General features: G+C 36.6%; 2 protein-coding genes across 4 annotated transcripts in view; both read right to left on the reverse strand.

Annotated features, from left to right (window-relative positions):
- Positions 1-10,998, reverse strand: part of LOC131140123 (apoptosis-stimulating of p53 protein 1-like) — a 43,544-nt gene extending 32,546 nt beyond the window's left edge. Inside the window, exons 1-4 of one of the 2 annotated variants that reach the window (XM_058090273.1) lie at positions 10,577-10,998; positions 4,171-4,318; positions 2,652-2,759; positions 23-84 (exon numbers count right to left, since the gene is read on the reverse strand). In XM_058090273.1, coding sequence (XP_057946256.1) covers positions 23-84; positions 2,652-2,759; positions 4,171-4,318; positions 10,577-10,585 — 327 coding nt within the window. In that variant the 5' untranslated portion in view covers positions 10,586-10,998. The remainder of the gene's footprint in view (positions 1-22; positions 85-2,651; positions 2,760-4,170; positions 4,319-10,576) is intronic. The other variant, XM_058090274.1, reaches the window with a different exon arrangement.
- Positions 10,999-13,503: 2,505 nt separating this feature from the next.
- Positions 13,504-23,382, reverse strand: LOC131140124 (protein tyrosine phosphatase type IVA 2-like). 2 transcript variants are annotated; one of them, XM_058090277.1, is made up of 8 exons: positions 23,224-23,382; positions 22,558-22,704; positions 20,705-20,830; positions 20,139-20,472; positions 19,926-20,018; positions 18,698-18,867; positions 18,345-18,419; positions 13,504-17,863 (listed from the first exon to the last, which is right to left on the reverse strand). In XM_058090277.1, exons 4-8 carry the CDS (start codon positions 20,232-20,234, stop codon positions 17,752-17,754), a joined length of 546 nt encoding a protein of 181 aa, XP_057946260.1. In that variant the 5' UTR covers positions 20,235-20,472; positions 20,705-20,830; positions 22,558-22,704; positions 23,224-23,382; the 3' UTR covers positions 13,504-17,751. The 2 variants fall into 2 exon arrangements, with proteins under 2 accessions (XP_057946260.1, XP_057946261.1); XM_058090278.1 differs by having other exon boundaries at positions 13,505-17,863; positions 18,698-18,828.
- Positions 23,383-23,449: the final 67 nt, after the last annotated feature.

The raw sequence follows: 23,449 nt of genomic DNA on the forward strand, positions 1-23,449 counted from the left end.
GTGAATGTTTTGAGTGTCTTACGCCATCATTAGAGTTCCACGGTCCATCCGTGGTCCAAGCGGTCTCCAAAGGCTGCTGATTTCCTGTAAAAAAAAAAAGTGATAAACTGGGAAAATAAATCGGGAAATAGGGTGGAAGTTACCCTTTTCCTTTTACCCTGATAATAATCATTTTCTTTTTCTGTGTCACTGTTTCGTATTAAAGGCACAAAGACAAAATAAAGTCGACACAGCGATTCGCCTTCAAGGATGCATCGATTGGAAAAAGCCATACAGGTCAACATTTGGATTTGGAATTGTGGAAAAAAATGGGGACAAATAGCGGGAAAATTGATCTTGTGTTGTTGCCAGGATTAGTGCCTCGGTGTTGTCAGCCACTTCCTTATTTGTGGGTGGTACATGCCATGCAAGGGCTTCTATTCCCGTGGCAGCGTCACAAATATTCCCGGTCCGATATTCCTGCTTCCTGGTTGTGCTGCTCCATGTATGTATGTCCTCTTATACCCTGCTGTGATCAAATACTTGTTCAAATACCCGGTACAAATTATGAGAAGTGTTCTGGAAGATACTGCGAATGTGCAGTAGGAGTTTTTTTACAAGAGGTACCGCTGCCAAAAAGCTGGATTCCAATTTCCCAACACCGAGCACTCAAAGAGAACAGCCACTTCCTTTTCCTCTCGTCTATTTTTAACTTACTCCTTTGTTCTGGTGTATAAACTATAAATAGGACGGTTTGTTTTAAATCCTAGAAAGACCAGAAATCTGGACTAATCCTAGCCAGTCACTGTGGAATTGAACTCGGGTCTCCTAGCTGTGCGAACCGCTTCACCACCATGCAGCCGCTTGGTCGTATTTCATTCATTTCATTTTCTAACGCTTATCCTCACAAGGGTCGTAGGGGATGCTGGAGCCTATCCCAGCTGTCTTCATGGCATGTGGTGGCCAGCCAATCACAGGGCACATATAGACAAACAACCATTCACACTCACATTCGTACTTATGGCATGTTTTGGGAATGTGGGAGGAAACCGGAGTACCGGAGAAAACCCACGCATGCACGGGGAGAACATGCAAACTCCACACAGAGATGGCCGAGGGTGGAATTGAACCCTGGTCTCCTAGCTGTGAGGTCTGCGCGCTAACCACTCAACCACCGTGCAGCCCGGCTTAAATAATAATATGGGTAATTTATGGCTAAAATAACTACAGTTCCCACGATGCTTAGAGTGTAGATCAGGAAGTAGTGACGCTAATATGGGTTTTCTCCGGGTATTCCGGTTTCCTCCCACATTCCAAAAACATGCTAGGTTAATTAGCGACTCCAAATTGTCCATAGGTATGAATGTGAGTGTGAATGGTTGTTTGTCTATATGTGCCTTGTGATTGGCTGTTTATATATTTTCCTTGGTGGAAAAAAAATGGCCACCCCTGAGTGTGGATAGGGTGTCCAGCTGGGATAGGCTCCAGCACCCCCCGGCAACCCTCATGAGATTAAGCGGTAGAAAATGAATGAATGAATGAATGAATGAACTTTATGTCAGTCAATATTATTTCCGAGCGTTGTCTGTCCAACACCCCCCCCCCATCCAGGGTTGCACCATGCATGTTATATAATTGTAATCATCTTATGTGACTAATTACTGACCGAGCCCCCGACCTTCCATCTAAACCTCATAAACATCACCCACTGTACTTGAGGCTGGTAATAATTACTGTAATAACAATAACTGTGCATGACAACTAATACAGTATCATTTGTTATTATAGCATTAAGTTGAATCGACAATATATGTTCATGACAGTATTTTCTCATAGTAGTAGTGGTATTATAAAAGCAGTATAATATGTTGTACCTACGACAACGATATATCTGATATAAATATTATATCAATATCTATTATATAATATTTTTTTGAAAAAAATATTATTTCTTGTGAAAAATATTATTTTATGTGAACAATATTATTTTAATATTTTAATATTTTAATATTTTAATATTTTAATATTTTAATATTTTAATATTTTAATATTTTAATATTTTAATATTTTTTTTTTGATTTTTTTGATTTTTTTGATTTTTTTGATTTTTTTGATTTATTAGATTTTTTTATATATTATTATTATTTTAAAAATATTATTTTATTTAAAAATATTTTTTATTAAAAATATTATTTTGTTTAAAAATGTATTTTTTATTAAAAAACTATATATTTGATATAAATATTATATCAATATCTATTATATAATTTTTTTTTGAAAAAATATTATTTCATGTGAAAAATATTATTTTATGTGAACAATATTATTTTAATATTTTAATATTTTAATATTTTAATATTTTAATATTTTAATATTTTAATATTTTAATATTTTAATATTTTAATATTTTAATATTTTAATATTTTAATATTTTAATATTTTAATATTTTAATATTTTAATATTTTTAGATTTTTAGATTTTTTGATTTTTTGATTTTTAGATTTTTAGATTTGATATTAGATTTTTTATATATTATTATTATTTTAAAAAATATTATTTTATTTAAAATGTATTTTTTTATTCAAAAATATTTTTTTTATTTAAAAAAAAATCTTAAATATTCAATTAAAAAACATTACATAATTAGATTAGAAGATAGATATCTATGTACCTTGTGACCAGGAAGGACAGTGCCGCAGGTAGAAGCTGACCTCTGGCCTCCTCGCTCCCCACTGTTGAAGGAGATCCAGGAGTAACACCTCCTGAGGGAGAACTCTCTCTGGAAAAGAAAACTTCATTCAAAGATCAAAAAAAAATACTCAATTTAGCATCCATATTTATATATTGTTATATGATTCCCATACGGCATTTGAAAAAAACTCTTGACAGAGGACCCCGTGCCCCCCCCCCCCAGGAAAAAAGACCCCACCAAAGCTCTTAGTAGACCCATGGACAATGGCGCATGGCATCCACACGTATAAAAACACCAGCCTGGCCTTGAGGCATGATCTCGTCACAGCAAAACACAATTCATAACTCCATTTATCATTTATTGCTTTAGCAGGTCAACCTTTAAGAAAGCTTCTAGTGATGTCGTTCACTCATCTAATCGCTTGGACGGAATGAATGTAGGCCGTGTTTGAGACGGACACGGCGTCTCTCCCAACATGTGATGGACGGGACTATTTAGCTTTACAAGGCCAACTATGAGGTCGTGTTGTCATGACCAAGACCTGCTTGGAGGTTTTTGTAGGCTCCTGCACACACCTTTTTATAATCAAGTCAGATTTAGGAACGTTCTTCCAAGGATGGCCCATTTTTTAATTATTTTTTAACTATTCTATTTTTATTATATTTTTTATTATATTTTTGTAATTTTTTTCCATTATTTTTTAAATTTATTTATTAATATTATTAAAGGAATTTTATATATATATATATATATATATATATATATATATATATATATATATATATATATATATATATATATATATATATATTATAATTACATAATATATTTTATATTATTACATATATTTTTATTTTTTTCCATTATTTAATTTTTTTATTTATTAATATTATTATTAAATATTAAATGATATTATTATATTATATATACATATATTATATATATATATATAAGATTAAGATTAAGATTAAGAAATGCCGTTATTCGTCCCTCAGTGGGGAAATTTGTAATATATTTTATAATTTGTAATATATATTATAATTACATAATATATATTATTATATAGTGTACTGTTATATATTTTATAGTTATATAATATATATTATAAATATATATTTTTTATTTTTTCCATTATTTTTTTTTATTAATATTATTATTAAAGGAATTTTATTATTATATTATATATACATATATTACATATATATATATTATAATTACATAATATATATTATTATACGTATATATTGTTATATATATTATAGTTATATAATATATATTATATTATATATTATATTATATTAAGGCCGTCAAAAACACAGTTTGCATACATTTTCCGGTTAGCTTAAAATATGGTGCTCGTCTTGTGATGTTATTAACACTATAAATAAATATAAAGTACAACTCATTCATTTTCTACCGCTTATATCACAAGAGTCGCGGGGATGCTGGAGCCTATCCCAGCTGTCTTGAACCTTGCATTTCTATGGTTACCACTTACCACGTCCGTTCCATTTTTCAGCCAAGTGACACTCCCCCTCGCCTGGCTCTTTGCAGTATTCTACAACATCCACAACCCTGGTTGCAGGAGTCACTGGGACCTCAGTCAGCATCTGTTGGGTGTCGTTGAGGTACACTGTCAGGATCACCTGGAACCATAGAAACACGTTATTCATATAGGTATTCATATTTTGTTCTCCGGGATGTTTTGGACCGTTGAAGAGGAATGTTACGGAAAGCTTACTATTTTTTACAATCCTGGATGACTCAAACATCCTGTCACATGATCAGGAAGTGAAGTGAAGCCAAAAAAGGGCAGGCCTCATTCGGTCACATTTTGAAATCATTTGGACTGGTGGCCAGCCAATCACAGGGCACATATAGACAAACAACCATTCACACTCACATTCATACCTATGGACAATTTGGAGTCGGGAATTAACCTAGCATGTTTTTTTGGAATGTGGGAGGAAACCGGAGTACCCGGAGAAAAAGAGGGAAACATGTAAACTCCACACAGAGATGGCCGAGGGTGGAATTGAACTCGGGTCTTCTAGCTGTGAGGCATGCGCACTAACCACTGGTCCACCGTGCAGCCGACAACTTGTGTTTTCGATGAAAATTTTTGCTAAACCATACTCCTGTTTTTCATTCATTCATTTACCGCTTATCCTCACGAGGGTCGTGGGGGTGCTGGAGCCTATCCCAGCTGTCTTCGGGTGAGAGAGGCGGGGTACACCCCGGACTGGTGGCCAGCCAATCACAGGGCACATATAGACAAACAACCATTCACACTCACATTCATACCTATGGACAATTTGGAGTGGCTAATTAACCTAGCATGTTTTTGGAATGTGGGAGGAAACCGAAAAAAAAACCTTCCCATGCACGGGGAGAACGTGCAAACTGGTGGCCAGCCAATCACAGGGCACATATAGACAAACAACCATTCACACTCACATTCATACCTATGGACAATTTGGAGTCGCTAATTAACCTAGCATGTTTTTTTGGAATGTGGGAGGAAACCGAAAAAAAACCTTCCCATGCACGGGGAGAACGTGCAAACTCCACACAGAGATGGCCGAGGGTGGGATTGAACTCGGGTCTCCGAGCTGTGAGGTCAGCGCGCTAACCACTCGACCACCGTGCAGCCACATTTTGAAATCAGTATCCACAAATAAGATTCCAAATTTCAGCTAGCCAGAAAATGAAAATAATTTATCAGTTAACCTTTTACACGGCCCGATCAAATCCTCTAAAACGCAGAGATGAAAGATTAAAATAGCAATCAGAAAAGAACATCCTGGGTTTTTGCCAGTCCAGTCATTGGCGATGTGATGATGATGTCACGTCAGCCGTTGAATGATCAAATTTCGGCTAATCTGTCATGGTGACACATGACACACTTTTTTTTCCTATACTCCCTATACTTCCCATACATGTACTATTAAGTCTCCTACCCTAATCTCGATGTATTCTACACACTTGTTGAGATCATGTGATGTGGTTGCATGCAGACAGACTGGGCAGGGATTCTGTCAATCTTGGATTAGATACGCACACGCGCACACGCACAAACATGCAAATCCTGCAAACACAGATAAATACCGGGGTTGTATTCCTGGATTCTAATCATTCATGTTAACATGTTTAGCGTACTCTTTAGCTCTTTTGATGTTGTACAAACACAAAGAATGGCATCCAGTAAAAAAAAACAAAAAAATAACATGCTGAGGTCAGAGACAATCACTGATTAGCAGTTTAGGCGACATTACTATATTAATAGTGTTCCAAACTACCCCTTTTTAACAAAAAGGTAGAAAAAGAGTAGAGGAAAATATTTTTTTCAATTAAAAAAAATTATTGGAAAAAAACATTATTTTATGTAAAAAATAATATTTTATGTAAAAAATCATATTTTAATATTTTAATATTTTAATATTTTAATATTTTAATATTTTAATATTTTAATATTTTAATATTTTAATATTTTAATATTTTAATATTTTAATATTTTAATATTTTAATATTTTAATTTTTGAATCTTTGATTTTTTGAATTTTTAAATTTTTAAATTTTTAAATTTTTAAATTTTTAAATTTTTAAATTTTTAAATTTTTTTTATTTTTTTATCTTTAAATTTTATAATTTAAAATTTTTAAATTTTTAAATTTTTAAATTTTTAAATTTTTAAATTTTTAAATTTTTAAATTTTTAAATTTTTAAATTTTTAAATTTTTAAATTTTTAAGATATTACCATTATTCAAAAAATATATAATTGTATTTAAAAATGTATTCTGTTATTTAAAAAACATTTTTATTGAAAAAATATTATTTTATGTAAAATATATTATTTTTATATTATTTTATATTTAATATTTTAATATTTTCCTGTTTTCCTGTTCATGTTTTCATATTTTTATATTTTATTTTTGATATTGATACTTGATATTTTTATATATTACTATTATTTAAAAATATATATAATTTGATTTAAAAATGTATTTATTTTTTTTGAAAAAATATTATTTTATGTGAAAAATAATATTTTAATATTTTAATATTTATTCTCACATCCACTTTTCCTGCCTTCACACAGCCGAGGGCTAAGATCACAATTCGATTCTCGTAAATTTAACTACTTTATTATCGTAATATTGCTATTTTTTCCGAGTAAATTTCCGACATGATTCCTTTAATACATTGTTCAATGTTCATCTCTTGTGTGTGAACATGCATATAGTGCAGCAGAACTTAGTGACATCTGAATGTGATTTGACTTCCAGACACTCCAGCTTCTGCTGTCCACACCCAAACGTGCTCATGCGGCCTACGCCATCTCTATAGGAACCACATGTGAGCACTTCAACTTGAGCCTCCACCTCACTGAGCTTTGCAGACACACCGGAAGACATCATCCTTGACCCGGCCTTCCCTAATCCTGACTGTGAGCTTACCGCCTCGTTTGGAGCGCATCGCATACGTGTCTCGTACGCAAGAGGAAGAACACTCGGAAAAGACGACAAGTCGCGACAACAAAGTATTTTTAGTGTTTTCATAAACAATAAATATCTTACGTCATTGGGTTATTGAATATCTTGTGAAAAACAAGCTAAAATATCACTTAAAATTACACAATTCCCTGGATTCAGAATCTGAACAACGCTTTTTGGCTTGTTTATTATACTCTTTTAACCGATATCTTTTCTCCATAGCTGTAATCAATATCCCGAGGGAATGTTTCTCCGTGCTCATCCCTTACTTCTGTACAATTCAATGGAAAGAAATCCAGATGGGAATGCGAAAAAAGCGTATCTTCAGGGAGCGCTTCGGAGCTTTCTTTGCCACCAGCTGCTTATAAATATCTGCCTTGTCTAACACAGATTTAGTCAACAACATTTCTGTACAGTTCAATGGAAAAAAATCCAGATGGGAATGCGAAAAAAGCGTATCTTCAGGGAGCGCTTTGGAGCTTTTATTTGCCACCAGCTGCTTATAAATATCTGCCCTGTCTAACACAGATTTAGTCAACAACATTTCTGTACAGTTCAATGGAAAGAAATCTAGATGGGAATGCAAAAAAAAAAGGGTAGCTTTGTTTGCCACCAGCTGCTTATAAATATCTGCATTGTAGTTTCCAAGAGACTCTGAAATTTCTGTTACCATTCATGAAATCATGAAAAATCCCGCTTCAGATTCATTACGAGGTGTCATATTAAACGTTCCCGATTCGGTGACACCACGGGGAAACTTGTGCATGACAAGTTTTGCACTTGGTGTCGTTTTACAATAAAAGGTACACAAAAATACAATAGTTTCCAATGAACTAATGAGGAACTACTGGGTAGCGGTTTGGTCGGTTCATTCCTTATTAACTACTTATTATTATTTTGTGTATTTTGTGTACTCGGCTGCTACGTCTTTTTAGTACTTTAACAAATACTGCCACTACTACCCGTTGCTAAACCTGCTAGCACACGCTGTTTTTATGATGAAACGGGCTCTGCATGCTGAATAGACATGATCAATATGATGTGATACTGTTTGTTGCCAATACTAGTACTTGAAAAGTACTTGTTGAGAAAAAAATCTAGTTAAAAACAAAGTAATTTACCTTAACTTGGAGTAATGAAGTTTGTTCAGACTTACCTGTAGTACCGTATGATGTCTAAATCAAAGTAGCATTCATTCATTCATTCATTCACCCTGGACTGGTGGCCAGCCAATCACAGGGCACATATAGACAAACAACCATTCACACTCACATTCGTTAACCTAGCATGTTTTTTGGAATGTGGGAGGAAACCGGAGTACCCGGAGAAAACGTAGGGAGAACATGCAAACTCCACACAGAGATAGCCGAGGGTGGAATCGAACCCTGGTTCTCCTAGCTGCGAGGTCTGCGTGCGAACCACTCGACCGCCATGCATCCTCAAAGTAGCATATTACATGAAAAATGATTTTGCACATTTTTCCACTGCACAGTACTTAATCAGCTTAGCACGGCTGTTGACGCTGCGCCATTTGTAAATCCAGCTAATACCAACGGCCTGTACTATAAAGCAAGTTTAGGGGGGATTTTTTTTTTTTTTTTTTATGTACCTAAAATGTTTTGCACCAAAACAAGAGTACATGAAGAACAGACGTGAAAGGTAAGGTCAAAGGTGAAATTAGAAGCTCTCTCCGTTTCGGCATTTCTCCCAGCAGTAAAAAACATCCCTATATCTTCAAGTGTATTGTTCAGTGCTGACAGCACCCATAATTAACTACAAAGAAGTGTTTCCAGTGTGTGTGTGTATGTGTGTGTGTGTGTGTGTGTGTGTCAGAGTTCCACAGAAACAGAGACACACACTGGGTTGTTTTTTTTTCCCAGTAAAATTTATCTATGGCAGTGGTTCCCAATTCTTTTCTGTAATGACCCCCATAGTGGACAATAACATGGAGAAACTACTAATATCTATTTATTCATACTATTTAATATACTGAAAACAGGAAAATACAATAAAATGTGAAGAAAGTCAAATTAAATGCCGAGTACACAAAAAATGTACATGTTGGCAGGTCTGCACTGACGCCGAAAGGGGTCCCGCCCCACTATTTGAGGAGCTGTAATCAACTGTAACCATAAAAGTGTCATCACACAACCTGTGTACATGGAGGGTACTCCAGTTCATACATAAAATAAATGAAGTTGTTTATGCTAACGGCTAACAACTGCATAACTATATAATAAAGTTATGGACCGAGTGGTTAGCGCGCAGGCCTAACAGCTAGGAGACACGAGTTTAATTCCGCACTCAGCCATTTCTGTGTGGAGTTTGCACGTTCTCCCCGTGCATGGGAAGGTTTTTTCCGGTTTCCTCACACATTCTAAAAACATGCTAGGTTAATTAGCGACTCCAAATTGTTCATAGGTATGAATGTGAGTGTGAATGAATTCCGCCCTCGGCCATGTCTGTGTGGAGTTTGCACGTTCTCCCCGTGCATGGGAAGGTTTTTTTCGGTTTCCTCCCACATTCCAAAAACATGCTAGGTTAATTAGCGACTCCAAATTGTCCATAGGTATGAATGTGACTGTGAATGAATTACGCCCTCGGCCATGTCTGTGTGGAGTTTGCACGTTCTCCCCGTGCATGTGTAGGTTTTTTTCCGGTTTCCTCCCACATTCCAAAAACATGCTAGGTTAATTAGCCACTCCAAATTATCCATAGGTATGAATGTGAGTGTGAATGGTTGTTTGTCTATATGTGCCCTGTGATTGGCTGGCCACCAAATTTCATTTGAACGTGCATCAGATTACAATTGAATGCATCCCATAATCAGTTCACAGTTCCACATGTCCAAAAGGAGTAGGAAGAAGCAAAGCTTATTAAATCCTACCCCTCCATCTGGTACTTTTACAATCACTAACTGTTACATTTGTTCACTTCCTGCTTTCCTATTATTTTTTTGTTGTCACGTATCGAAGTACGAGGTGATATGACCATACAATGACATCTCACTTCGTAAAAAAAATAATAATAATAATGAAAAAAAGTAAAATTTAATCCTATTCCTTCCTGTCACAACAATTTATTCTTTACTCTGATTTTGGAACAGACGCCAAAATGTGTTTTTTTTAGTACTTTTTATATGCAGTGTGTCACAAATGGCCCCCGGGCTGCACTTTGGACACCCATGGTTTAGCTTATTGATGTAAACTACCACCACCACAACTCTATAGATAAAAAAAACAAATGTTCGAGGTCTGCTATTGTGCTACTTTGATATAAACACGCTTAGTATTATAATGTACATTACACAAAATGAGGTGTCGTGTATTTGATATTGTGATATTTCCCGACATATTAGTCATGCTCGCATATTAGTTGGTCCCACGATGGGGGGGGGGGGGGGAACTCACCGGCAACATTCCCGCTGCTCCCTTGTCCCGTTGGAAAAAGAACTTTCTTCTCCTTGGTGCTTGTGTTTCCTTCTTCTTCGTGTCTCATGGAGTGCAGCAGACCAGACGTCCAGATGCAAGGAAGCCCAAAAGTGCTGCTCCTCACTTTCCTCTCAATCCCTCCCCTTCCTTCCTTGCTTCCTTCGTTCCTACCTTCCTTCCTTCATCTCTGTTGCAGTGCCGTTTAATCCAAATGTAACCCGCACGGATGTAAAAAAAAAAAAACCGCAGTTTCATTGAAGAAAATTACATTTTTTGCACCATTTCATCGTCATTTAGCGGGCTTCCGGTCTGCTCTGCGGGGTGAAGTGGGTCAGAGTCACCGTTCATCCGTGACATCTGTCGGTCACTTCTGGTCTCTCCTCCCTCCCCCCGACACACAATAAATTATGGCTTATTCCAAATCACATAAATGGACGCTGGGAAATAAAAAAGCTATAAGCCATTTTTTTTTGGGTATGCACTGTAGCTTCGCTATAACATGCGCGAGTGCGCCTCCTGCTGGCGGACTGATGTAAAAGCATTTTCTCAACTCTAATTAGACGTGACTGGTAGGGGTGGGCGGATCGATCCAAATATTGATAACAAGGGTTATATTGTATCTTTTTTCTTTGTTCGGTTATTTTACACCATTTTCTCGAACAGTTGAAGGTAATAAATGAGTTTTAATTAAAAAAATAAGGCTTGTATTGGCATTGTCTTTGCCCAACACGTTCAATACAAACCTATTCTTTTTTTTGGGCTGACCCAAAATAGCAGTTCAGCTAAGCGTTAGCTCAGGGGTCTTAAATCTGTGCGGTGAGAAAACAAAACACTAATTACAATCAACAAACAAAACAAATGATAGCACAGCATGTGGCAGGTAAATAAACACATATAAGACTATTATTATGGGGATTAATAAACAACTATATTGATGCTAAACATGTAGCTTTCTCAACCCTAAATAGAGGCGACTGGGAGGGGTGGACGGATCGATCCAAATATTGATAACAAGGGTTATATTGTATATTTTTCTTTGTTCGGTTATTTTACACCATTTTCTCGAACAGTTAAAGGTAATAAATGAGGTTTAATAAAAAAAAATTAGGCTTGTATTGGCATTGTCTTTGCCCAACACGTTCAATACAAACCTATTCTTTTTTTGGGCTGACCCAAAATAGCAGTTTAGCTAAGAGTTAGCTCAGGGGTCTTAAACCTGTGCGGTGAGAAAACAAAACACTAATTACAATCAACAAACAAAACAAATGATAGCACAGCATGTGGCAGGTAAATAAACACACATAAGACTATTATTATGGGGATTAATAAACAACTATATCGATGCTAAACATGTAGCATTCTCAACCCTAATTAGAGGTGACCGGTAGGGGTGGGCGGATCGATCTAAATATTGATAACAAGGGTTATATTGTATCTTTTTTTTGTTCGGTTATTTTACACCATTTTCTCGAACAGTTGAAGGTAATAAATGAGTTTTAATTAAAAAAAAATAAGGCTTGTATTGGCATTGTCTTTGCCCAACACGTTCAATACAAACCTATTCTTTTTTTTGGGCTGACCCAAAATAGCAGTTTAGCTAAGAGTTAGCTCAGGGGTCTTAAACCTGTGCGGTGAGAAAACAAAACACTAATTACAATCAACAAACAAAACAAATGATAGCACAGCATGTGGCAGGTAAATAAACGCACATAAGACTATTATTATGGGGATTAATAAACAACTATATTGATGCTAAACATGTAGCATTCTCAACCCTAATTAGAGGTGACCGGTAGGGGTGGGCGGATCGATCCAAATATTGATAACAAGGGTTATATTGTATTTTTTTCTTTGTTCTGTTATTTTACACCATTTTCTCGAACAGTTAAAGGTAATAAATGAGGTTTAATTAAAAAAAAATAAGGCTTGTATTGGCATTGTCTTTGCCCAACACATTCAATACAAACCTATTCTTTTTTTGGGCTGATCCAAAATAGCAGTTTAGCTAAGAGTTAGCTCAGGGGTTTTAAATCTGTGCGGTGAGTAAACAGAACACTAATTACAATCACCGTGACAACAAAACATGACAGAACAGCATGTGGCAGGTAAATAAACACTCATAAGACTACTATTATGGGGATTAATAAACAACTATATTGATGCTAAACATGTAGCATTCCTAGCAATGCTAGTTATGGTTATTTTAGTAATGATATCATACAGAAATTACCTAAGAAAAAAATATATAAGAGCTACTATCATGCTATTATCATTTTTTACCGCTTATCCTCACGAGGGTCGCAGGGTTGCTGGAGCCTATCCCAGCTCTCTTCGGGCAAATGGTGGCCAGCTAATCACAGGGCACACATATAGACAAACAACCATTCACACTCACATTCATACCTATGGACAATTTGGAGTCGCTAATTAACCTAGCATGTTTTAGGAATGTGGGAGGAAACCGGAGTACCCGGAGAAAACCCATAGAGATGCCCGAGGGTGGAATTGAACAAGGGAATTGAACTGTGAGGCCGGTGTGCTAACCGCTCGACCGCCATGCAACCCGACTCCTTTATTATTGGTATAAATTAAACACAAAAAACAGCAGAAAGGGCGGCACGGCGGACGAGTGGTTAGCACGCAGGCGTCACAGCTAGGAGACCAGGGTTCGATTCCACCCTCGGCTATCTCTGTGTGGAGTTTGCATGTTCTCCACGTGCATGCGTGGGTTTTCTCCGGGTAATCCGGTTTCCTCCCACATTCCAAAAACATGCTAGGTTAATTAGCGACTCCAAATTGTCCATAGGTATGAATGTGAGTGTGAATGGTTGTTTGTCTATATGTGCCTTGTGATTGGCTGTTTATATATTTTCCTTGGTGGAAAAAAAAATGGCCACCCATGATGTAGACCTTATTTTTATATTTTGGTGTACAGGTCAAGACCCTATGGTGTTCAACATGGAGTGCGGCATGTCAGTCAGGAAAAGCAATCAACCTTGAACCAGCTATTGACTCCATGTGATTCCACTTTGACATCTCCGTGCACGTGTACAAAGACCACAGCCACAGGCAATGACACACACACACACACACACACACACACACACACACACACACAGAGAGGGGTTACAGAGGTCTGTTTGGTGTCCACATTACAAATGAATCCCAAATAGACAACCATTGACCTCACAGCATGAGTAGTTTATTATTTTGTTACGTTTGCTACACAGAAAAAAATAATGTGTAGCGTGTAAGACTTCTGAATGTTCTCTAGCTTTGCACAAGTAAACACAACTACTCCACTACACACTCACTTTTAATTAGACGTTAGACATTTCACCAACAAACACCGCAAAATAAAAAAAAAAAACATAGAACCAAAACACTAAAAAGGAACAACGGGGTAATATAAACTAAATAAAAATATAAACGACAGCATGTTACAAGCACATTTGGAATCACGCAGCAAAAACATGTGACTGTTAGCGTCAATGTCGTGCTCCGTGGTTGAAACGGGAACAAGTAAACGTGGCTAAAATAACACAATTCCCTCGATTCCGAATCTGAACAACGCTATTTGGCTTGTTTCTTACACTCTTTTAACCGTGCTCATCGCTTACTTCTGTACACTTCAATGGAAAAGAAATCTAGATGGGAATGCAAAAAAAAAAGGGTAGCTTTGTTTGCCGCCAGCTGCTTATAAATATCCGCCTTGTAGTTTCCAAGAAATTCTGAAATTTCTGTTACCATTCATGAAATTGTGGAACTGGGAACTGATTATGGGATGCACTCAATTGTAATCTGATGCATGTTCAAATGAAATCAAACCATTACCATATACTCCAGTGTGACTTATTTATGTTTTTTTTCCCACTTAATTATGCATTTTTCGACATTGTGCGACTTATACTCAGAAGCGACTTATAGTCCGGAAAATACAGTACTAACTAACGTAGATTTAGTGAACAACATTTCTGTACAGTTCAATGGAAAGAAATTTAGATGGGATTGCAAAAAAGGTTAGCTTTGTTTGCCGCCAGCTGCTTATAAATATCCACCTTGTAGTTTCCACGAAATTCTGAAGTTTCTGTTACCAATCATGAAATTGTGAAAAATCCAAATTCATTACGAGGGTCATATTAAACGTCCCCGATTCGGTGACACCACGGGGAAACTTGTGCATGACAAGTTTTGCACTTGGTGTCATTTTACAATGAAAAGGTACACAAAAATACAGTAGTTTCCAATGAACTAATGAGGAACTACTGGGTAGCGGTTTGGTCGGTTCATCCCTCATTAACTACTTATTATTATTTTATGTACTTGTGTACTCTTTTTAGGACTTTAACAAATACTGCCACTACTACCCATTGCTAAACCTGCTAGCGCACGCTGTTTTTATAATGAAATGGGCTCTGCATGCTGAATAGACATGATCAATATGATGTGATACTGTTTGTTGCCAATACTTACAAAGTGCTTATTAAGAAAAAAAACTGTAGTTAAACTAAGTCATTTACCTTAACTTGGGGTAATCAAGTTCAGATTTACCTGTAGTACCGTATGATGTCTAAATCAAAGTAGAATATTACATGAAAAATTATTTTTGCACATTTTGTGTATCATCCCACAGGCCACTCAAGGACGATAGCAAGCTGTATTGTAAAAAGCACATATGACGGAACTAAGGTAATACTATTAATACAATCTATAAAATGTTTTGTTTTTTTTTACTTTTAAGAATACATTCTGTTGAACACACCCTTTAAACTTGTGGCAGTACTGCGACATGGGACAAACAGTAGGTACACTTCAAGTGTGTAGTACAGTAACGTGTGTTCTTTTAACGACTACCGGAGACGAGTCGGTCGGATTGCATCTTTACACCCCGGGACGCAAATTACGTGGCACGGATGGAGAAGTCAAAGCAGACACCGACTATTACATAACTTCGTGACATTTTATACTGCGGATCACTTTAACACCACAGGAAGAAAATAGTTTTTTGTTTTTTTTGCTAAGCATAATTGTGATTCTTTGTTTTGTGATCATTTTTGCAAACGTGTCACCTATTTTTGAATGTACAACGATGAGCCAATTCTAGAAACAATACAAGCAGTTGATGTTTGCTAAATACAAGGATGAAGAGTCTTGAACCAGTCATGATGTGCTATATATATATATATATCACTATATTGACACTTACTATGGTACCCATTATGGCATTGGATGCTCATATCACCGAGTACTTCGGTACGAGGTACATTATTATAAAAAAAAAAACCTTAAACTGTATTATGGAAAGCAGGAAGTGAACAAATGTAACAGTTACTGATTGTAAAAGTACCAGATGGAGGGGTAGGATTTAATAAGCTTTGCTTCTTCCTCCTCCTTTTGGACATGTGGAACTGGGAACTGATTATGTGATGCATTCAATTGTAATCCGATGCATGTTGAAATGAAATTAAACCATTAAAAAAAATGTAAATAAAAAAAAATTAAAAACCAAATTAAAAAAATAAATAAATAAAATGAAAAAAAACTTAAATTATATGTATCATATGTTGAAATAAAATTAAACAATTAAAAAAAATTAACAAAATTAAAAAAACATATTTAAAAAAAAAAAACAAAACTTAAATTATATTAGGAAAGCAGGAAGTGAACAAATGTAACAGTTACTGATTATAAAAGTACCAGATGGAGGGGTAGGATTTAATAAGCTTTGCTTCTTCCTACTCCTTTTGGACATGTGGAACTGTGAACTGATTATGGGATGCACTCAATTGTAATCTGATGCATGTTCAAATGAAATTAAACCATTACCAATGTGGCAGGAGGGGAGGTCCCATCAATGGATATATATATATATATATATATACTGCATATATGATAATATCATGTACACAATGGGGATGCTATGATGCCATTGGTCCAAAAATGGTCAAATTGGCAGTTATGCATCATATGCATTGCAGTATTGGTATCAATGTCAGACATAATAAAGTGGCCATGCCTTCACATTAACGTTCCCGTATGTCACAGACGGGCGCTACATTTTCAACGCACAGTATCATGTCTATATATGTATATATACGGTACTAATACTAATATTATTGTTTTACTTCACAGTGTTGTGTGACATTGTGCAGTCGTGTGTAGATATACTCGTAGTAGAATCTGTTGTGCTGATTTCGCCATTTCCCCGTCGGTTCTCACATCGCCTACTGCAACGTGCAGAAAGATCCCCGACTTGTCTTCGACTCACCAAACGTAACCACTAGTAAATGCGACTTTTTTGTTGGCGGCCACCGGGAGACATTTCCGCAAGCCAATAGCTAAAAACATCAGAACTGTCGAATGTGCTGCTAGGGACGTTTTTTTCATTTTCTACCGCTTATCCTCACAAGGGGGTGCTGGAGCCTATCCCATCTGTCTTCTTTAGGCGAGAGGCGGGGTACACTCTGGACTGGTGGCCAGCCAATCACAGGGCACATATAGACAAACAACCATTCACACTCACATTCATACCTATGGACAATTTGGAGTGGCTAATTAACCTAGCATGTTTTTTGGAATGTGGGCATGCATGTCGAGAACATGCAAACTCCACACAGAGATGGCCCAGGGTGGAATTGAACTAGGGTCTCCTGGCTGTGAGGCCCGCGTGCTAACCACTCGTCCGCCGCGTAGCCTTGATATCTATTATTCATTCATTATTTTTTTACCGCTTATTCTCACAAGGGTTGCAGGGGGTGCTGGAGCCTATCCCAGCTGTCTTGGGGCGAGAGGCGGGGTACACCCTGGACTGGTGGCCAGCCAATCACAGGGCACATATAGACAAACAACCATTCACACTCACATTCATACCTATGGACAATTTGGAGTGGTCAATTAGCCTAGCCTAGTTAGCCTGCGTGCTACGTTTTTCACAGCAAAACACCAAAATACAATTGAAGCAACATATATTCAATGTGTGCTTTATGTTAACTTAATGAGAACAGTCTTGTTGCTTCTGGTGTAATCTTAGATTCTGTATAGCGAGTGGGAATTTTACCGACATCCTTACAACATCCAATATCATCACGACACGCTTGGTCCTATGACACGTCAGTAAAGATACAGAGGGCGGGGGTGCTTGTCCATCCCGATTCCTACTGTATGCTGCAGCTCTGTCCGTTAGCATCTTTGGAGCGCAAGCACAATTTGGGTTTGTAGTTTTCCAGGAAAAGCAGCTGCTTTGAGTTGAATGCTCCACGACGCTTCCTGGGAAAAAAAAAAAACAACATTCCAAAACATTACCCATATAGTTGTGGATATCAACCCATACAGATATAGCACTTTTTTCCATAGGTTGGCTGTTCCTGTGACTTATACATGAAAAAAGTGTTTATGTTACATAAACACTGGACACCTTTTATGTTCATGTTTATTTTTTGTGTAGCTGAATAATCATTGTGTTAGCATATCTTACACCTATTCAGCCTGTTCTTTATTCTTTTATTCATGTTAGAACTTGCCTTCCAAGATGACGTAATGTCTGTTTTGGTCAAGTAGTTTGGAAAAAAAAATTACCCGCAAAAAATGCGACTTATAAAAAGCAATCTTCATTCACTAAATGTACTGCAAAAAAGGCCAGTAAGGATAATTCATAATGCCGCCTACAGAGAACATACTAACTCCTTATTTCTAAAATCACAAATACTTCAACTTGCACGAAAAGGATGTGTCAGGCGCCATTACTCACAGTCTTATGAAGTGAACGGCATCTTCGTACTCCATCCCACACTCAATTAGAGCCAGGGCCACAAGCACGGGAGCTCTGGGAAAGAAAAACCAAAAAGCACAAATCAATAAAAAGGAGCATACCAATCTAATTCTAAAGCACACTAAAAAGGGACACCAATAGAACAAAATGTCTGTGCTGATACAGTAAATAGTGACCTTCAATGAATACCCCCATGATAGTGCGTCTTAGAGCCGGGTGTCTCAGTACTACATTTAGGACCTAATTTACTACGAAAAAATGGTATGTACATTTAGTGTGTTGTTTTTTTTTTACTGTAAATGGACCCAATCAAATGTGTGGTACAAACATACCTTCCCAGACCAGCAACACAATGCACAGCCACACAGCTGCCAGGCTCATCTCGGAACTTGGTCTGCAGCAGACTCAGCCAATCATCAACCACCTGCTCCGGGGGGGCGGAGCCGTCCTCAAATGGCATATCCTGCAACAAGTTATTTTGGATTGCTGCTGCAATTTCATTCTATATGGAAAATGACAATAAAGCGCATTCTGAAAAAAATTAATAAATTCTGATTTTATATATATATATATATATATATATATATATATATATATATATATATACACCCTGGACTGGTGGCCAGCCAATCACAGGGCACATATAGACAAACAACCATTCACACTCACATTCATACCTATGGACAATTTGGAGTGTAATTAACTCCAAAAGCTAATTAACCTAGCATGTTTTTGGAATGTGGGAGGAAACCGGAGTACCCGGAGAAAACCCACGCATGCACGGGGAGAACATGCAAACTCCACACAGAGATGGCCGAGGGTGGAATTGAACCCTGGTCTCCTAGCTGTGAGGTCTGTGCGCTAACCACTCGACCCCTATATATCAGATATACTATATATATCAGAATCAGAATGCAGCAGCTCCATTTTCAGTGCAAGACAGTATAACAAAATACAAAATATAGAAAATAATAAATATAGAAAATAATAAATATAGAAAATAATAAATATAGAAAATAATAAATAATAAATAATAAATAATAAATAATAAATAATAAATAATAAATAATAAATAATAAATAATAAATAATAAATAATAAATAATAAATCCTCGTGAGGATAAGCGGTAGAAAATGAATGAATTAATAAATAATAAATATAGAAGGATTTACATTGTCGAGGACGATTGGTTGCCATGGTTACAAATTGTTGATAGAGATGATGGCTCCAGGAAAGAAACTGTTTTTTTTTTTAGTCTGTTTGTCCGTGCCCTGAATTCCCGCGACATGTTCCAAGAGAGAGCTGCACGGTGGACACGAGTTCAATTCCACCCTCGGCCATCTCTGTGTGGAGTTTGCATGTTCTCCCTGTGCATGCGTGGGTTTTCTCCGGGTACTCCGGTTTCCTCCCACATTCCAAAAACATGCTCGGTTAATTAGCCACTCCTAATTGTCCATAGGTATGAATGTGAGTGTGAATGGTTGTTTGTCTATATGTGCCCTGTGATTGGCTGGCCACTATGATCCTGAGAATGAGAAAAAAAAAAAGTAGTACACTCACCAGGACTCGAATGCCCTCCTGTTCCACTGGTGCTTTGTCGTAAGTAGCAGCACATACTCTCACCAGGGTGTTAGCGCCATATGCCTTCAGATCCTTCAGATTAACACACGATCAAATAGCATGTCACTCTGACTTCAAACACAGCTTAGGAGTAAAATTACAAATGGTGTTAATAAAAAAAAAAAAAAAAAAAAAAAAAAAAGAGCGTCCTACCTCTATAAACCTTCCAAGTTGTGCATTAGTGGGATTGTGCGTGATAAGGAACCTTAAACAGTCATAGGAGATTTCCACTGCAGCCGGTCGATTCATTTTTATTTAATTTACAAAAATGGTACTGTGCTTTATAAAAAAGGATGGCCAAAAAAAAAAAAAAAAAAAAAAGACCTGTGCTGGCTTTCCTTAAAAATTTCTCAGCCCAAAAATTACTCAGCAAAGTAAATTAGCGTAGAAAGGGAGTGGCGAGGAAGTCAAAGGCAATGCAAAGCCTCCTCTGTTCCCAAAACGGTGTCCTTTCTTCATATGGGTTTGACAGGATGGCAATGAAAGCCTGCAAAAGGTAGAGACAGTCACTCAGTGATATATTGTGTATATGACGGAAAATATGATTTTATCCTCCGATGAGGACGGTTGTCCTTTGAGAAGGTTATCCCATCAACGTACACACAGAAAGGCTGGAAGCTGAAGTCGACAGAACAAACAAATCTGAGGCCAATCAGCATCCCTAGAAGACATTGTCGGTAACCTTTAAAGTTCCACGGTACTTGTGTGTTTTGACATACCTGTGTGAGTGTGTATGGCAGTATTTGTGCCTTTGGAGTATCTGGTTCACTTGTCCACAATGAGCAGCAGGTGCTGGGCTTGGCAGAACTCCCCTTCACGTCTTGCAAACGCCATACATGTGCAGCCTAAGAAAGAGACCAATATGTCATGTGTGTACACTCTGGGATTTCTCGCATTTAGGTCCAACGGGGAATTAATCAACAGAAACATTGGTTTGGTAATGGTAATGGTGGTAATGGTAATGGTTTAATTTCATTTGAACATGCATCAGATTACAATTGAGTGCATCCCGTAATCAGTTCACAGTTCCACATGTTACTTTTACAATCAGTAACTGTTACATTTGTTCACTTCCTGCTTTCATAATATAATTTAAGTTTTTTTATTTTATTTTATTTTTTTATTTAATGACAATTTTTTTTTGTTTTTGATTTTTTTTAATGGTTTTATTTCATTCGAACATGCATCAGATTACAATTGAGTGCATCCCATAATCAGTTCCCAGTTCCACATGTCCAAAAGGAGTAGGAAGAAGCAAAGCTTATTAAATCCTACCCCTCCATCTGGTACTTTTACAATCAGTAACTGTTACATTTGTTCACTTCCTGCTTTCATAATATAATTGAAGTTTTTTTATTTTTTTGTCACATACCAAACTACGTGCTGATATGAGCATCCAATGCCATAATGGGTACCATAGTAAGTATCAATATAGTGATTATATATATATATATATATATATATATATATATATATATATATATATATATATATATAGCACATCATGACTGGTTCAAGACTCTTCATCCTTGTATTTAGCAAACATCAACTGCTTGTATTGTTTCTTGAATTGGCTCATCGTTGTGCATTGTTTGAGGTCCTTACTCAATCCATTCCATAGTTTGATTCCACATACTAAAATGCTATGGCTTTTTAACATAGTCCTAGCATATACCGTATTTTCCGGACAATAAGTCGCACAAGGCCAGAAACGCATAATTAGGTAGAAAAAACATACATACGTCGCGACGGAGTATAAGTCGCATTTTTGGCAGGTAATTTATTTTCCAAACTACTTGACCAAAACAGACATTTTTGTCTCTTGGAAGGCAAATTCTAACATGAATAAAAGAATAGAGAACAGGCTGAATAGGTGTAAGATATGCTAACACAATGCTTATTCAGCTACACAAAAAATAAACATAAACAGAAAAGGTGTTTTTTTTTTCATTTATAAGTCGCTCTGGAGTATAAGTCGCAGGAACAGCCAACCTATGAAAAAAAAGTGCGACTTATAGTCCGGAAAATACGGTAAGTGTTTCAAATGGAGTTCTTCCCTGAGATCATATTTCTCCTCTCTTGTAGAGAAGTATTAAATGACAGTTTTAGTTAATTGGTTAATTTTAGCCTTATGTATTATTTTAGCTGTTTGAAGATGAACTATATCAGCAAGTTGAAGTATTTGTGATCTTAGAAATAAGGAGTGAGTATGTTCTCTGTAGGCGGCATTATGAATTATCCTTACTGGCCTTTTTTGCAGTACATTTAGCGAGTGAAAATTGATTTTATAGTTATTACCCCAACTATTGTTTTTTGATTACTGACCGTAAAAAGTTCCTGTTTAGGCTATAAATCATGTGGAAAAATGTCTCAGCTCTTCTCTGTTTTAAAGACCAAATACAAACTTGAAATTGACCAAATGAACCATACTAGCAGGGCAAATGGATTTCAGTTTGTTTCAACCTGACCAATCACAGCAAGGGTGAATGGACACTCAAAGGCCTGTAATATATGGGGTGTATGAGTATTTTTGTTTAAAAAATAATAATAATAAAAAACAACCGGTACTCACCGTGATGTGAGCTGAGGTGATAGTTCATTGAGCACACACAGGACAATGTGACTGCTCCTGGATGTAGACACACCATTGATGGTGATGCTGTTGTTGTTTTGGTTCTGCTCCCGGCTGACAAAGGCCCGCTAGCTTGATGCTAAGCTGCTGTGCAGTGGAAATCATTAGCAAGGGGAGGTTAGCTTGCAGCACATTCTAGCGATATATTTCAACAACATATTCAAGGATAAGACGTGTTTTTGCGACATGTATTAAGATGTTGCTCTTACCAGATGATATTTATAATCATCAACTGTCGAGTATGACATTGAACACAACTGTCACTGAATAAAGGTTTCTGGGCTATGGTGCTATGCTAGTTAGTGATAACTATTAACGGATTCACTGATTTATGATGTCATTAAACTCTAACCGTTAGCTGGGTCGGCGTTCCAATCAACCGACATGTTAAATACGCAATTTTAGAACCCGGACGCCATTGTTTACACGAATATTATCGTACATATAAAAGTGCAAAGCTTAAAATACATTTAAGGCAAGTTTTAACCTCGAAATATTCAACAAGATCCGCTTACAAAAAGCATCCGATATTAAGACTGTAACAACAAAAAGCCGTACGACATACGCTATAAACAACGGTATATAAAAAAGTACATACGTACGCACCGTGGTGTTCTCAAAATGTCAGAGTAGCGTCTATTAAGAGTTTAATCGGCTTGGGAAGACATGTTGAAACGAAATGTTGAAATGGAACCAAATAACACGCATCGCCAACTTGGCTACAGGGTTTTCAAAGTCAAATGAACACCCCGTGAAATCCCATTGCAGTTTATTCCCTCACCGTTTATTTAGTCTTACTTTGAAGGGTAAATACTACTACATCCGGTTTTTA

This window comes from Doryrhamphus excisus, chromosome 13 (assembly GCF_030265055.1).
Source record: "Doryrhamphus excisus isolate RoL2022-K1 chromosome 13, RoL_Dexc_1.0, whole genome shotgun sequence".
NCBI lineage: Eukaryota > Metazoa > Chordata > Actinopteri > Syngnathiformes > Syngnathidae > Doryrhamphus > Doryrhamphus excisus.

Excerpts from the sequence above, each read along its gene's own strand:
- LOC131140124 (XM_058090277.1), bottom strand. The coding sequence starts at position 20,234 with ATGAATCGACCGGCTGCAGTGGAAATCTCCTATGACTGTTTAAGGTTC. Across the intron at positions 18,868-19,925 it reads AGGAGGGCATTCGAGTCCTG|AATGAAATTGCAGCAGCAAT; the intron begins GTGAGTGTACTA and ends TTTTCCATATAG. Across the intron at positions 18,420-18,697 it reads TGTGTTGCTGGTCTGGGAAG|AGCTCCCGTGCTTGTGGCCC; the intron begins GTATGTTTGTAC and ends TTTCTTTCCCAG.